Genomic DNA, 15,222 nt, shown 5'->3' with positions numbered 1-15,222 from the left:
TGACAATAGGGACAGTGATAATAGCCCACGCTCATCCGTACTTTCATGTGCCATGTAAATGTTGCTGGTTCAGAGCAGTCAGCAGTATTTCAGTTTAATAAAAAAAAAATTGGAAATACAGCCAGTGTTGACTGTAAGTGACGTCGTGGATCACATTTTACATGAGTGGCAGTAGCGATGAGTCCACCACATCACATTTCAATCACCTGGAGTCACATTTAGCAGTGGACCAGTAAGGGCAAAATGTGGTTGTATTTATGTTTTCTATCGGTGATCCATGGTTTGCATTCAGACGTGGTGGCATATACACACACACGTATATTTATCCAAACTTTTCCAAACTTCATTCCTCACACCCCTAACACGTCCTTGGGTTCACATTTCCATGTGCACCAATCTTTTACTTTTCAATGTTTATCGTCGTCATTACACGTTGCACACTGCCATTAATTAATAATAATAAATTATATCCTGCCCACTACTGAAGTGTAAGGGATGAGTCTTGAGAAGCCCTGCTGCACACTGTGGCCAAAATCAATAATTATTTAATGCAGGTAGAGATGACACCAACCACAAACTGAATCTGATGCTCTCAGCTTGACGAATTTAAGAGCGCCAGGCGTATTTTTCTGTGGAAAATAATGCTGCTGCTGCCTTTAGATTGTTTATTAGTTTACATTTCACGATAACGAAAATCAATAGACCTTGGCCAGGGGCGAAAATAATTCCACTCCATAAAAAACACTCCTTAACTTTAGTAACATTGTGCTCATGGGCGGAGTTTGCGGGAGGGGGGGCATGGGGGGCAATGCCCCACCCATTTCAACATGCTCTTAGTTCTTTCGGTAAAGTCACATAGGTAAAAAATGAAATTAAAATTAATACAAATAAAATAATTATATTATATTATTATTTTATTATATTATTTTATTTTTATTGATTTTAATTTCATTTTTTACCTACGTGACTTTACCGAAAGAACTAAGAGTATGAATCCTTGCAGTCACGAAAGCTTCAAATCTAGAATCATTTCAACATGGCCTGAGTCGGCCACAATTAGTATCGTTGTTCCTTTACCTGATTTGGGTGAGCTCTTTGGACTGGGATATATATACAGTAAAATCTGTAGCCTCTGCAGTATCAATTATGAAAGAGATACGCTGTGATTGCCTAGAATATCTCAATAATATTTAGCTCTTATTTCAAAAGGCTGCAACACATTTTATGCTGATTTTTAACATGGGTTGCTGCGCAAAAGTTGGAGACTGTTGAACCTTTTTTTTTTACACACACCTCCAGGCTTCTTGTTTGCACAATCTAGAGCTCCATAACGTTTTAACATCGGCAATGTCACGGCCGGATATTTGCATGCTGCTAAGTGTGCCTCCGATGTCCGTGTTTGCATGCAGGTGTCACGAGCTGTCCACAGGGTGGCCAAGCTTACGGACGAGAAAGTGCTGCTGATCCACGGCACAGCTGACGGTAAACGCAATCATCCACGATACACTGCACGAAGAGGAAAAATTATTACACAGCCAATTAATCCACATTATTATTGCCAATTTGCTGCAAGGTTGGTTATGGCCGCGCTCGCTTTGATGGCTCTCCGCCAGGTGGAAACGGATTCGCAAGTTGTAGCTTTTTGTTGCTTTTCATGGTTCCATTTTTAGAAGATAAAAGCAGAAAATAAAATAGCAAAGGATGGCTTTGAAAGACGTTCATTAATAGACGATAACCCCTTATAATTAAAACTGGTTTGTGTTTTTATGTTTAAAATAATTCCATTAACTTCACAGTTGGTTTATTTAAAGTGTTATAATTATGCAGCATGTTCTATGCAAATTATAATAGGTATTCCGACACTTCGGGCTCATTTAAATGTCTCTGTTGCCTTATTTGTAAAAAAAACACTCTAAAAGTGAGAAAGGATGAAATACAGTTGCGGGTTTGTCAGATAGCATGCTGAATCTATAACACTACAACAAAATAACATTCTACCCTCTGAAAAAAATGTAATATGATTATCGTATTGTGTTTGACAACATAAAAACACGAGCTACAAACTTCACTTCGTTTACAATTATTTACAAAGTGAGCCTGATTTGTACAACATTCATTTGTGAAGTATTTAAAATTAGTTGCTCAATAAATGAATGGATTTCCTTTAGAATGCAGGGAGAGCGCTCGTCAATGTTACGCGTGTGTAAAAGGGGTAAAGTGGGTACGATCCTGTAGATTTAAGTGTTCCCAATTCACATCTTAGTGTGATTCGTCTTATTCGTCTTATAATATTAAACTTAATTAAAATTGCAAAAAAAATATTCATTCGCTTTTAGTATTTAAAATTCATCCGGTGATTAATGTATTCACATATGGCCAGCATTTTACGTCCCATTACTCCTTGGTAAATTATATATATATGACCCAGGAAAGCCCCACAGTCTCCAGACTACAGCAATATTTTTCCAGGGGGCCTACTTTAGAGTTTGGCTAATTCATTACAGAGCGTTTCTGCGCGTGGGGAAAAACTGGAGGATGCAGAAGGCAAAAAATCCCACACTCATACGAGGAGATAACGATCGAAATCTTAACTACATATAATTCGTTGAAGAGTGTGTTGAGTTTTGTTTTGTTATTTGTGCTTGTGCACCACTGGCATTACAGTATCACCGTATATGTTTTTTTATTTGCAATTTTAGACCGGTTGTGGACAGCCACAGAGGCGACTGCCACTGGTTAAGATTTGTTTTTAAAACATTTGTATTAATCTGAAAAAGAATATATAGCAATGGGGCTGCACACTGTTATAAATGTGCCATCTAGCAGGATACTCTGAAAAGGCAATCATTAATGCCTAACCTCACTCATCCAACCTTTTGCATGTCAATTGCAATACTTACATTTTCCCACAAACTAAAAAACTGAAACACATAAATAGCATTGCCTTAAAAAGAAAGAAAAATGTAATAGGTGACGTTTCAGATAGTGGACTTCATTTATAAAACATGAATAAGGAAGCAAAACAGATCTAGTTAATAAGGGTTGGACAAGGCACTTCACGTCATGTGGCCTGATGAGAATTAAATGTATGTATTTTTTCCTGATGAACAGTATTTAATATGGCATATAAATAATTACCTATTAGTTAGTAGTGCGTAATCGACAACCCCTTCAATAATCACAACGAACTGAACTCAATTGTATTACAAGTAAAATTAATCAAGTGTTTCTGGCACATTGCATTATGGGTAGAACTGTTGTATTGAGGTCAATGACACCTTAATGACAATACTCCATTAAACGATGCATTCTTGGGTGCAAATATCAACAATTTCAAAAAGGCTCATAGATGCTCTCGAGAAATATAAGGATGAAAGGTATCAAATAGACTTGCACATGCTTTAAAATCATGAACCTTGTAAGCAGGGTAGAGGAAGCAAGTTTTATTTTATTGTCGTTTTAGCCCTTGCTGCTCAATTCTAGTGAGATCCTGTCAAATGCAACCATAGATTAAAAGTAATCCCTGCTGTATTTTGTTGGTGGTTGTTTATTTTGGATGTGGGTAACATTTGCGATGATCTCTCCTCTTTGTAGCAATGGTCCATTTTCAGCATACGACCGAGCTCATCAAGCAATTTATTGCCGCCGAAGCCAATTACTCCCTCCAGGTGGGCTGCTGATTGTCTGCAGTAAATGTGCATGCAATGTTACGGTGTGTTTAATGCAATCACCGCTAACAACAAGGCATTTCGTTTGTAACTTTTATTGGTGTCGTCCTTGTGGCAATATACCCAATTATCCGTGTGCAGCTAAATTTTAAATTGCCAGGCTTGTGTATTCTGTAATTCAACAACAGTGGAACGAGGTTCCGTTTTATTCTGACATTGACTTGGATTTGTAATGGAAAACTTGACATTTAATTACGTTTTGACTTTAACCTTTCGTGACTGCAGGAATTCATATTCTTTGGTTCTTTCAGTAAGTCATGTAGAATAAAAAAAAATTCGATCGCAGCACAAGCATCAGAGAGACTTTTGTTGCGATCGAAACGTCGTGAGTTTTTGGTTTTTATGACTTTATTTTTCATAATTTGTATTTTATTATTTTCCATCTACGTGACTTTACCGAAAGAGCCAAATAATATTTAATGACGTGTTTCTATTTTCTGGAATCACACCCACAGATTCTACTCTTAAATCTAGCATTTTATTTTTAAATTGCTGTCACCCCTGAAAATTACTATTTTGCTTTGCCAATATGAACATCTTTATTTTGTTTAGACATTTGTGTACGTAACAATTAGCTGTCAACGTATGATAATTTGCTGAAACAAACTCTGTGTATTGTTGAATTTCAGCTGCACCCTTTTGTACCTCCACAGTTAAGTAAAAAAATGGTTACCTCAATAATGACGGTTACCGCATCGCATGCTTTCAGATGCACTTCTGCAGCCATCTGGAATGCTCTTCCAATATTAGGAAGTCAATGCAGCTTTGCACTTTATAATTTCTATTGAAATCGAATTTCTTTACAACTGATTTTTGTGTTTAGTTTGGCGTTCCCTGCACCTCCGATTAGCACAGTTGGCAACAGACGGTGCGAAAGAAGTTCAACCTACATACATACATAACTTAATTCATATCCCACTTTTACCCAGCGTACATATATGACAATACAGGAGCGATTTACAGCAAATTGTCAGTCCACTTGTTTTACACTGGTCAGTGCAGGTTACATAAAGGGGAGACCCAGGATCGGTTCAGATATCACCCACCACTGGTGTTAGCCACGGCCCGGACTGAACTCAGTTTCATGAACAAATATTTAAATCTCACCTTCATGCAGATTTTTTTATATAGTGCAGGTAAATAGAGAATATATTTGAACAAACTTGGCTCTGGTAGGTTTGTCACATTCATTTAGTACGTGTTAATATTTTTTAAGAAATTGAAGGGTTATTTTAATTAGAGCTATGGTTATATTATTATACAAGCTATTGGTAACATTTACACATTCTTATGGTGGGCAGAGTAACCCCAAAGTACAATATCTGCAGCAGTCAACTCAGCCCTTCATTTCTCCAGGGCTGATTTAAATCAATGCCACTGTGTGGGGAATTCACAGTCGATTAAATCAATGCCACTGGCTACAGCCATATGAATGTGAAATTAACTCCACTGCCCAACAGATATGAGCAATGCCCCTTGATTGTTTCATCATGAAAGACAATGCCTTTTGGCTTGGCAGTAGTAAATATACAGACAACTATATGCGAGTGTACACATAACACAATGTTTTGTATATTTTCACCACCATTGATTCATGCAAGCCTGACTTCGCTGATAAAACACTGCACTGTATGCCTAAACCGGTTCAGAGTTTGCTTGTCTTGAATCAATGCTGCTGTACTTGTGTGCTCCCAAATGGCAATGCGACTGATGGGTTGTGTACGAAATAATAATTTTTTATTCGGAGAGACGGACGTGTGAAGGACACATTGCTTAATTATTTTATGTCATGTATATAGGTTATATGCTTGGTTCTTTCGGTAAAGTCACGTATAATTTTTTATATATATAAATAAATTGAAAATAATTAAAGCAAAAAAACCCACGACGTTTCGATCGCAACACAAGTGGTCTTCATCAGGCGGAGAGAAAAGAGGGGGCAAGCCTCCAAATGCAACTGCTTACAAGGGTTTCCAAAGTGAGTGGGCGGGGGACAAGAGCTGGGACGAGGAGGGCTGCACGGCGCAAACTGCATGGGCTGGGCAGCCAATCAGCCAGTGCCAATGTAAGAGCAGACAATGGGGGAGCTGGGAGGAGGAGAGCTGCATGGCGTAGGTCAGCCAGTGCTAATGTAGGAGTAGACAATGGGGAGAGGAAGGGGTAGAGATAGGGGGAGAGAGAGGGGGGGGTAGAGATAGGGGGAGAGAGAGGGGGGGTAGAGATAGGGGGAGAGAGAGGGGGGGTAGAGATAGGGGGAGAGAGGGGGGGGCATTGAACCTCGCTACACACATCCACACTGCTGGCGGTAGAGGTTGACAAGAAAACACAAATTAAGTTATGACCCAAAATGGTTGATGACATCTTTCCAATGATTGCTGAGTTTAAACCCGTCGTCTCGGTTGAAATTGTGTCTGTTTCTATGGATGGCTTCGTGAACAAATCTTTGTTGATAGCCAGTCGGCTTGCAAAGTACCATCGTCTTAGAGAAATCAATTTCACGTGAGCCAGCCGCAATAATGTAATGATCAGCCACGGCAGAAGGATTGGTCCTGCTGTGTATCAGATCTGCCTTATGTTCATGAACACAGTGCGAGAGATGTCGTTTAGTTTCCCAAATGTAACTACTGCCGCAGACACAGCTTAGTTTGTAGTCACCGGAATATTGCATGTCAGGAATATTGTCCTTGACAGATGGGATCAGATCACGAATTTTATGCACTGTGTTAAATCAGACCTGGATCTTGTGTTTGTTCAAGATTTTGGAAATATTTGGTTATCCCTGCTATGTAAGGCAAGGTGATGGTTTTGATTGGATCTTCCGATGGCTCCTTCCTCACGGTTGGGGTGATGGCTTTGCAGATTGTGTAGTCAGAATATCCATTCGCCTTGAGAGCCTGGTGTACGTGTTTGAGTTCACTGGTCAGGTGTTCATGGTCAGAGATACATTGAGCTCTATGGTGTAGCGTTTTGATGAGGGAATTCTTCTGGGATGAATGGTGGTGGGAATCAGGTTTTTGGTAGGCGTCAGTATACATTACTTTCCTGTAGACAGAGTGGCTCAATGAGCCATCTGGTGTCTTTTTTATTAAGACATCCAAGAAAGGTAGCATGCCATCCTTTTCTACTTCCATGGTCAATTTGATTGCTGGGTGTATGGAATTGATGTGGTTGAGGAATTGTTTCAGAGCCGGTCGGCCATGTGGCCAGATGACAAACGTGTCATCCACGTATCTCTTCCACAAGGATGGGCGTAGAGTGGATGCCTGGATGGCGTCTGTCTCAAATTCTTCCATGAAAATGTTGGCCACAACCGGAGATAAGGGAGAACCCATTGGGGTGCCTTCAGTTTGTTTGTAGAATGTTCCATTCCAGGTGAAGTATGTATTGGTGAGGCAGTGTCTCACCAGGGCCGGTACATCAGCATTCAGTTCTTGTTGGACCAAATCTTCAATTATTGCAATGGTATCGGGCACAGGAACTTTGGTGAACAAAGAAACTACATCAAAACGAATTAACAAATTTACTCTTGACAGTGAGATGTCTTTAATTGACGATACCAGGTGAGCTGAGTTAAGAACAGAAGAGGTGGTCTTCCCAGTGAATGGCTGCAAGGTCTCAGACAGATATCGGGCCAGTTTGTAGGTGGGTGAGCCAATGGTGGAGACGATGGGACGAAGGGGTGTACCTTCTTCATGGATTTTTGGTACGCCATATAGTCTGGGTGGTCTAGCAGCAGAAGGTTTTAAGGAAAACCGTTTGGTCTGTTCAATTAATGAAGATGAATCAGTGATGATACTGTTAGTTTTTGTAACGAGAAAGTTTGTGGGATATCGTAAAATGTTTGTGTAGCTACCATCATTAAGTAGGTCCTGAATGTTGTTATTGTACACGTTTTTGTCCATGATGACCGTGGTATTGCCCTTATCGGCTGAGAGGATGACGATATCTTCCCTCTTTTTTAATTGAGATAACTCTTGACTTGATTTGTGTTTTCTTGTCAACGTTTACCGTCAGCAGTGTGGATGTCTGTAGCGAGGTGCAATGCCCCCCCCATCTCTACCCCCCCCTCTCTCCCCCTTTCTCTACCTCCCCTCTCTCTCCCCCTATATCTACCCCCTTCCCCCCCGCATTGTCTGCTCCTACATTAGCACTGGCTGACTGGCTGCCCCGCCCATGCTGTTTGCGCTGTGGAGCCCTCCTCCTCCCAGCTCTCGCCCCCCTCCCACTCACTTTGGAAACCCTTATAAGCAGTTGCATTTGGAGGCTTGCCCCCTCTTTTCTCTCCGCCTGATGATGACCGCTTGTGTTGCGATCGAAACGTCGTGGGTTTTTTGCTTTTATTATTTTCAACTTATTATTTTTATTCTATCTCCGTGACATTACCGAAAGAACCAAGAATATTAATTCCTGCAGTCACGAAAGTTTTAAGTCAAAAGTATATAGGTTATTTCTATCGTTTAACTTGAAGGGGTAAAAATTACATGCTGACACCATTACGCTATGCTCTTTTGCCTCAGTAACTGGTTGCTTGAACATCTTCAGGAAATTCTCCTAGATTTTCTCATTTAAAACAGTTGTGAATTAATGGAGGGGGAAATCACTGAAGGTGTTTAATGCACGCGGCCACAGAGCCCCATCGTGTGGGTTGGTCCCTATCGGGCCTGGGCTGCGACGATCCATTGTGGTGTGCGCGCCACCTCGTGGATAATCTCTATAACACATTAATTTAACCACAACATATGCAGTATACATCTTGATTGCTGTGCTGCTGTATGCCTTGGGCTGTTGAACGTGCATTTTAACATAACATTAATTAAAAAAAATATATATGAGTAGGATCCCACTTGTTGTGGGATCTGCCTTGAGGTTGGTGTAAAATGTATTGCATACAAGTTATCCTGTGTATAGGATGTCCGTATGAATAAGTGAAAACATGACTTAATCTGACAAGGCCGCTTGCTGTTATATTATTTCACCCCATAGCTGGAAAGTAAGGCAATCTTATGTCACTCTATAACATCATTAGACCTAGCCAATACAGGGCATCCCCCGTTGTTTGGTCAATAATTCGACATTTCCCTTCAAGTTAAACTGAGCGCCATCATTCACTTTTATAATGTCTGTTCACTTTCCCATGTGCAGCAAGTGAACCTTATGGCAGGACCCCAGGGTCCCAAATAAACAAGTCAAAACCGTAATTTATTTATTTTTGGCGACTCCGTCCCACCGCGCACATAAACGCCGCGACCCACTTGGCGCGGATCATTCTGTTGTCATGTCGTCCAAGTGCAGCGAGGACGAATGCGCAGAAGAAACACAACTTTGAAACTTTGATTAGCGCATCGTGTAGAGCTCGTCAAGAGGAATCGATTGCAATATTGTTCGCCTTCAACAGACATAAAATGAACGTCGCAACGCAGTTGATGCGAGAGCCGGGGGCTTATGGGACCCCGGGGTCCCGCCATAAGGTTCAATTGTCAGAAAGATAGATTGTTAAATGTATAATTCAAATAACATGAATCAATGCATTATTTTCCCTGTAGTCTACTTGCCACCAGAGTTGCCAACATGGCAATACACGCAGTGTATTGTGTATAGTCTTCTAGTCAAACATATTTTTTGCAACATTCAAACCCAATATACACCCCCTCTTTAAATACACTGAGATAAAGCCACGTGAGACTGGGAGGTTTAAATGCAAATTTTTGGTTAACAAAAATGCATTAACGTTTATTTATTCCGGGCAGATATTCCCAGACATGGGTCATTTCCTGATGGAGGATCGGGCCAGAAGGCACCTCTACAAGTCCATCACCAACTTCTTCATCGAGTGTTTTCAGGAAGAGGAGGAGAAGAGGTTTGAAGAGGTGGATGACGAAGAGGAAGAGTAAGAAGATTTTCCCGGTTGATTAATTATTATTCTCTTCAACCATTCAAAGCACCAGCTGGGTCCACATCCAGCAGTGATAGGGTGCACCCAGACACTTGTGCCACCCACATCTTGTTTCCAACAGAACTGCTTCCTGTTATTGTAGCCACCCTAAATCTTTGTTTAAAGAAAATAAACAAACGTGTTAATTTAGTAAAGCACTGTGAAATTAAAATATTGCCGAAGACAATTGCATATTAGATGAAATGCTTGCTTAACCTTTGTCAAGACTGCAACTAAACACGTGCCTAAGATTATTCTGGATACCCAGAAGATTAATTCTAGGCATGGCACTTCTGTACCGTTTGGTGAAATTATGTTTGTGTGCCAATGCAGCTTTCTGATGTGGAAATGGTTAAGCTGTATCTCATAGACTAAGGGAATGCTCATGTAAAAATATACAAATGTTTCTTTTTTTAAACAAGTGGGAATAAGAGCTCAGGCAAAGTATATCCTGCTTGTGGTTGAGAAACATAAAGGGTTATATACAACATACTGTATAAACATTCTGATAATTTAACTGATGGCCATGCAAGCCAACAAGGACTGTACAGTAGTATTACTTGGACTTTAAGAGGAGAAATAGAGCTGACCGAAGCTACTGAGTAAGTAAATGGAGACTACAGGTGAATTCTCTGTCATGGGATGTTTTGTGTTCATTTTGTTGTCTGTAATATTTTCTCTAACATCAGCTAATTTTTGTATCGTCCTGTTCGCATATTTAAACAAAACAGTTTTGTAGCTTTATAAATAGTGTAATTTAAGCTTACATTTTAAATGAATTACATGGCTGCCTTTTTGGAAGTTTGCTTGTTTTCTTGTACACTTTATTTTTCCCTCCGCCTTCCATGATGTTTTCCTTTCATGTTCAGTGGGGACTTTTTTACATATTTTCCTCAGCTTGCACCCGCCACCATTTTCTAGTGCGTGTAGTACTGTCACCGCATGGGTTTACCACGAATGATCATGGCAAAAGGTGCAACTCCTGTTGAAGTTGGTCAGTGAAGTTGCCTCCACACTCCAGCTAATTAGCTGATGCTTTGTGAAGAAGTGCATGCATCCCGAACGTGAACAATGGCCTTGCAAAGGCTTGGATCCGATAGTGATACGTGCTCAACCAGTAGTTTTGTAACGACTGAGAAAATACACTAGTTCAAATAAGTATGAAAAAAATAAGATGCAAGAGTGATTTTATTGGAACTCCCATCTGTTGCCACGTGACCTGCAGAGAATGGCTCGTTGAACACAATCCCGAGCAAGCGACTTTCGTGGGAAAAACGTCGACTGCAACAAGATTTCACTAAACAGCGGCGGAGATACTTAAATTATTACGAGTGTGCATCCCCTTCAACACACAAGCAAATGGCAATTCGTATGAAATACAAGCAGCGCCTCTACAGCGAAGGACTGCTGGGAATTCAATTGTAATATGTGTAAGCTGCTGTATAAAGTTCACTGGAAATGTCTCTGGAGAAACTATATTCGTAGTTTTGCTTGCCATAATGGTCCTCGAAGTCCTTAAGGGGTTATTCATCATTATAAACATCAAACACGGGTGTATAACGGCATGCTATGAGGAGGGGGAAAGTCTGGTTATGCAATTTTTTTGAAGCGTACCTGTTGAGAGACCTCTGGGGATTAATAATGTACTCTTTGTGGCGTGGGAGATGAGAAGGTATCATCTGTAGACAGAACCGGCCCTAGACCTTTGGGGGCCCTAAGCAAAATTTGGTTGGAGGCCCCTTTGATGTATGATTTTTTTCACCCACTAGCTAGCAGTGACTCTAGGGGGGCCCTCTGCTGTCCACGGGGCCCTTTGCAATTGCAAGGGTCGCTTAGTGGCTGGGCCGGCTCTGTCTGTAGACTTCTTTTAAATGTTGATATTGATTAATCCTTCACTCAACCACGCTGCCAGACTTAAATATATAGACCGATTTGATGAATATTGTGCATAATGTACAACAACAATGCTGGCATTTAGAGTTAAGAAACCTACACAGAGAACAGATTGTTCTGTGGACAGAACATTCACTGACTTAGAAATTGAAATAAAAAATTAAATTTAAGATATCGGTAATATACCAACAAGCTCACATTTTGAGATTAATGCACTAATTTAACTTGGTTTGGAAGGGAAAAAATGGACCATGTGTATAACAGTATAATTGTGGCAATCACTTAAATATTTTTGAGTTTAGAAAAAAGGAATAAAAATGCATGACATTTGCACCGCCCAGAGCAGTATCCATATGAATAAAAAAGAATGTGCATGTCAATTTAATTTTAATATCTTTCCTGTGATGTACCGTGTAGTTCTGTGTGATTTAAATGTTAATATTTTCATATTCGCATTTAACAGTTGAAAATGCGTTTATTTGCAGGTTGCTTTTGTGTTATGGGTTAGGGAGACACTTCATCAGTTGTGGAAAACATGTAATTTAAAAATGAGATGCATACAACTTTACTAATTTATTTGGGATGTTACATGGAGCAGGGGGGCATAATGTTAGCTATAATCTTCACCCTAACATAAATTCTAGTGTATTCAGTCCTCTCTTTAAGTTAGCATTTTAGGGCCAATGCAGGGTTTACGCTTGTATCGTGTGTCCATCAAACTTGAGCAATCTACAACGGAAATGGATGTCTCCACACTTAATTGGTAAATCACGTGCCCATCAACACATTTCTATTGCTCATGTGACAATAATTCCTCATTTCCACGACGTGTGAAAACGTGCCATATCCTGGCTGAGTTGGTGATATGCCTGAAGTATTTTTCCCATGACTTTAAAAGTGTGACCTGTGCTATCATAAAAGTGTTCTTACAAGTGGAAGCACCCTTGCATTACACTTTCTTTAGAATAAATACTTTGTTAAGAACAGCGTTTTTTAAACATTTTGTTATCCACTTAATACCATGGTTGCCCTGATCGCTATGAAGTCACGTTCCCTTGAGCCACATTAATCGAGTTTCAATTTTTGTTGTCAACCTGGCAGGGCATTTCCCATATTTTGTTTTTGTCAAACTCGACTTGGTCACGAATTCTTGGTGTAGCCTGAATTCTCTGGTCAAATTTTGTCAGAATTCCCCAAATTACAACAATACATGTCGGTGGCAGGAAGACTTAATTTTATTATAATATTTAACATTCTCATCAGCAATGCAGTCTTGACCTTTTACTCGAAGTATTTCTGAGTGAGTCTTACTGTGAAGTATTTCTGCAAAAGACCTGTCCATTTCATATTGAAAAAAATATGGCAACTCCATTTTTTTACCAACTAAAGGTGCCCTTCCACTCGAGTTTGGGAGACATCAGGTTATATCAGGCCAGCTCGAGTTGACAAGTTGTATGTCCCATGAAAACTAATTAAGTTTCGTTCTCAGTGAAGTTGCTACTTTCCAAGCACGGGTCAGTCATTTGGCCACAAGAGGTAGGAGAATAGAGGGTGTGTGAATGTGAAGACTACATGAGGTGGGAAGGCACGAGCACATGCAGAGGACATGGATATGAGATTGAGCACGGCTTGGGCCTGAGACTGGCCCTATCCTGCTTCGGGTCGTGGAATTGTAGACTCACATGCTAATGAAGTCTGACTGCATTCTGTTAGCCGAGTAGCCACGGTGACGTGTGTTGTAATTGCGGCATGTACGTCGTTTGCTTTTGTGGAAAATGCTTCCCCTTCGTCGTAAAAAACAGTTGTTCTGTGCCGCTTTCGTTAATGTGCATTCAGATTATCAAAGGGTGTATAAGACGTGAGGGACCTGCATTTATCGGCCTGTTTTAATTTCCTGTGGAGTTGCATTCTGAATAAAAGTAATCCTGGATTCGAAGCTTTCGTGACTGAAGGAATTACTCTTTAGTGCTTTCGGTAAGGTCACGTAGAAAGAAAATAAATTAAATAACAATAGAATTCGACGTTTTGATTGCAACACAAGCAACCATCATCAGGTACGAATGAATGAGAAAAAAAACATAGTAAACTCAGAAATACAATGCAATACAACCAGAGAGTCGACCAACACAACAGACAACACCCCACCTGGTTGATTACGTTCTTCCAAAGATTGCTAAATTTGAGAGAAAGACCAAACACAGACACGGATACACAAAGAGAGAGAGAGAGAATACACAGAGAGGAGTGTAACCTGTATTAAAGACACCTGGGAGCCAGAAATCTTTCTGATTGAGAGGGGGTCAAATACGTATTTCCTTCATTAAAATGCAAATCAATTTAGAACATTTTTGACATGCGTTTTTCTGGATTTTGTTGTTGTTATTCTGTCTCTCACTGTTCAAATAAACCTACTATTAAAATTATAGACTGATCATTTCTATGTCAGTGGGCAAACATACAAAATCAGCAGGGGATCAAATACTTTTTTCCCTCACTGTAGGTCCCACACCTTTTCTCGAGGCCCTCACCCTTTCTATGAATGCCCGCCCACTTTTTTTAGACCCCAGCCCTTAGTGAAAATGTTTTGGACATCGTCACGCGCACACTCGTCGCCTGGTGGCGCTGCTTTTGCTCTTCTGTCATGTTCGAGTATATAGCCTGACAAGTCTGCAGCTGCGCCGAGAGTGAACGAAGCAGCGTCTCTTTCACAGCGCTCTTCGCCTCTTTGTACATTTTCTTCAAATTTTGAAACATTTTCACCTTTCGCTACGTCTGAGAAGAGGATATGTGCTGTGTGTGCAGAAAATTACTTTAACATTTTCAAATGTAAGTGTTTGTTTATGCTTAATACATTTATTTTAAAGTTATGTTTACTTAGGGTTATTACATTTATTTTCGTGGTCAATTTTTGGTATTTTTTATGGTATGTAATGGGTTTTCAGGAACGGAATCCCAATGTATAACATTGAGCCTATGGGAAATAAGGGTTCGACTTACGACCATCGTCCAGGAACCAATTAGGTCGTAGGTTGCGGGGGTCGCCTGTAATAACAGATTTATAAAAGGGCAAGGAGAGCAGAGGTGGACCGCACTGAAAGTCAACCACAACCTCGTCTACAACGTTTTATATCCAGCAATTGTAAAGTTGCAGGCACTCCCACTGCGTCCAAGACGGATGGCCAGTTTAGAATATTAGGCCAAAATAGCGCTAACTAATGACCATGGCACGAATTGTTTGTGCATTGTTGTGGACCATTATGGATACAAAATAGAACACTCCTGAGCTTCCCCATATAAAATGTAAAATTTACTCCACCGGCCTAGTGATATTCCAGTTTCAACGTTCTACATATCATCAGCAGCCCGGCGTGTTAAACAAATGTTGTTAGGTTTGTCAGCAGTTATTGGCAAGAGCATTCCATCTACACTACGTGCCCCTGGTCAACGCAAACCGCAATATTGGATACAAACTATGCGTTGTTGTGGAGTATTTTGGATACAATACGTTAGCAGAACCTGGTTCCGTGTTTCTCTTACTGTTTGTCTCATCATTTACCTATTTGATTGAAAACCCTACCTCCACATTTACATTGACCAGCCTCGTAATGAAATGTTGTCAAGTTAAGTCTAACCCCTAACCACCACCCCCCCTCGTGACTGAAACTCAGA

General features: G+C 40.4%; 1 protein-coding gene across 4 annotated transcripts in view; it reads left to right on the top strand.

The window, feature by feature from the left end:
• Positions 1 to 13,884, top strand: part of LOC144931170 (inactive dipeptidyl peptidase 10-like) — a 675,556-nt gene extending 661,672 nt beyond the window's left edge. For 3 of the 4 annotated variants that reach the window (XM_078855037.1, XM_078855038.1, XM_078855036.1), the window contains exons 24-26: positions 1,410 to 1,482; positions 3,595 to 3,668; positions 9,476 to 13,883. In XM_078855037.1, the coding sequence (XP_078711163.1) occupies positions 1,410 to 1,482; positions 3,595 to 3,668; positions 9,476 to 9,619 (291 nt within the window). In that variant the 3' untranslated portion in view covers positions 9,620 to 13,883. Of the gene's footprint in view, positions 1 to 1,409; positions 1,483 to 3,594; positions 3,669 to 9,475 lie in introns of all 4 variants that reach the window. The other variant, XM_078855035.1, reaches the window with a different exon arrangement.
• The last annotated feature ends 1,338 nt before the right edge of the window (positions 13,885 to 15,222 follow it).

Source organism: Lampetra fluviatilis, chromosome 1 (genome assembly GCF_964198595.1).
Source record: "Lampetra fluviatilis chromosome 1, kcLamFluv1.1, whole genome shotgun sequence".
Lineage (NCBI taxonomy): Eukaryota > Metazoa > Chordata > Hyperoartia > Petromyzontiformes > Petromyzontidae > Lampetra > Lampetra fluviatilis.
Note: the sequence above shows the minus strand (reverse complement) of the source record. Positions and strands in the feature narration are given on the sequence as shown.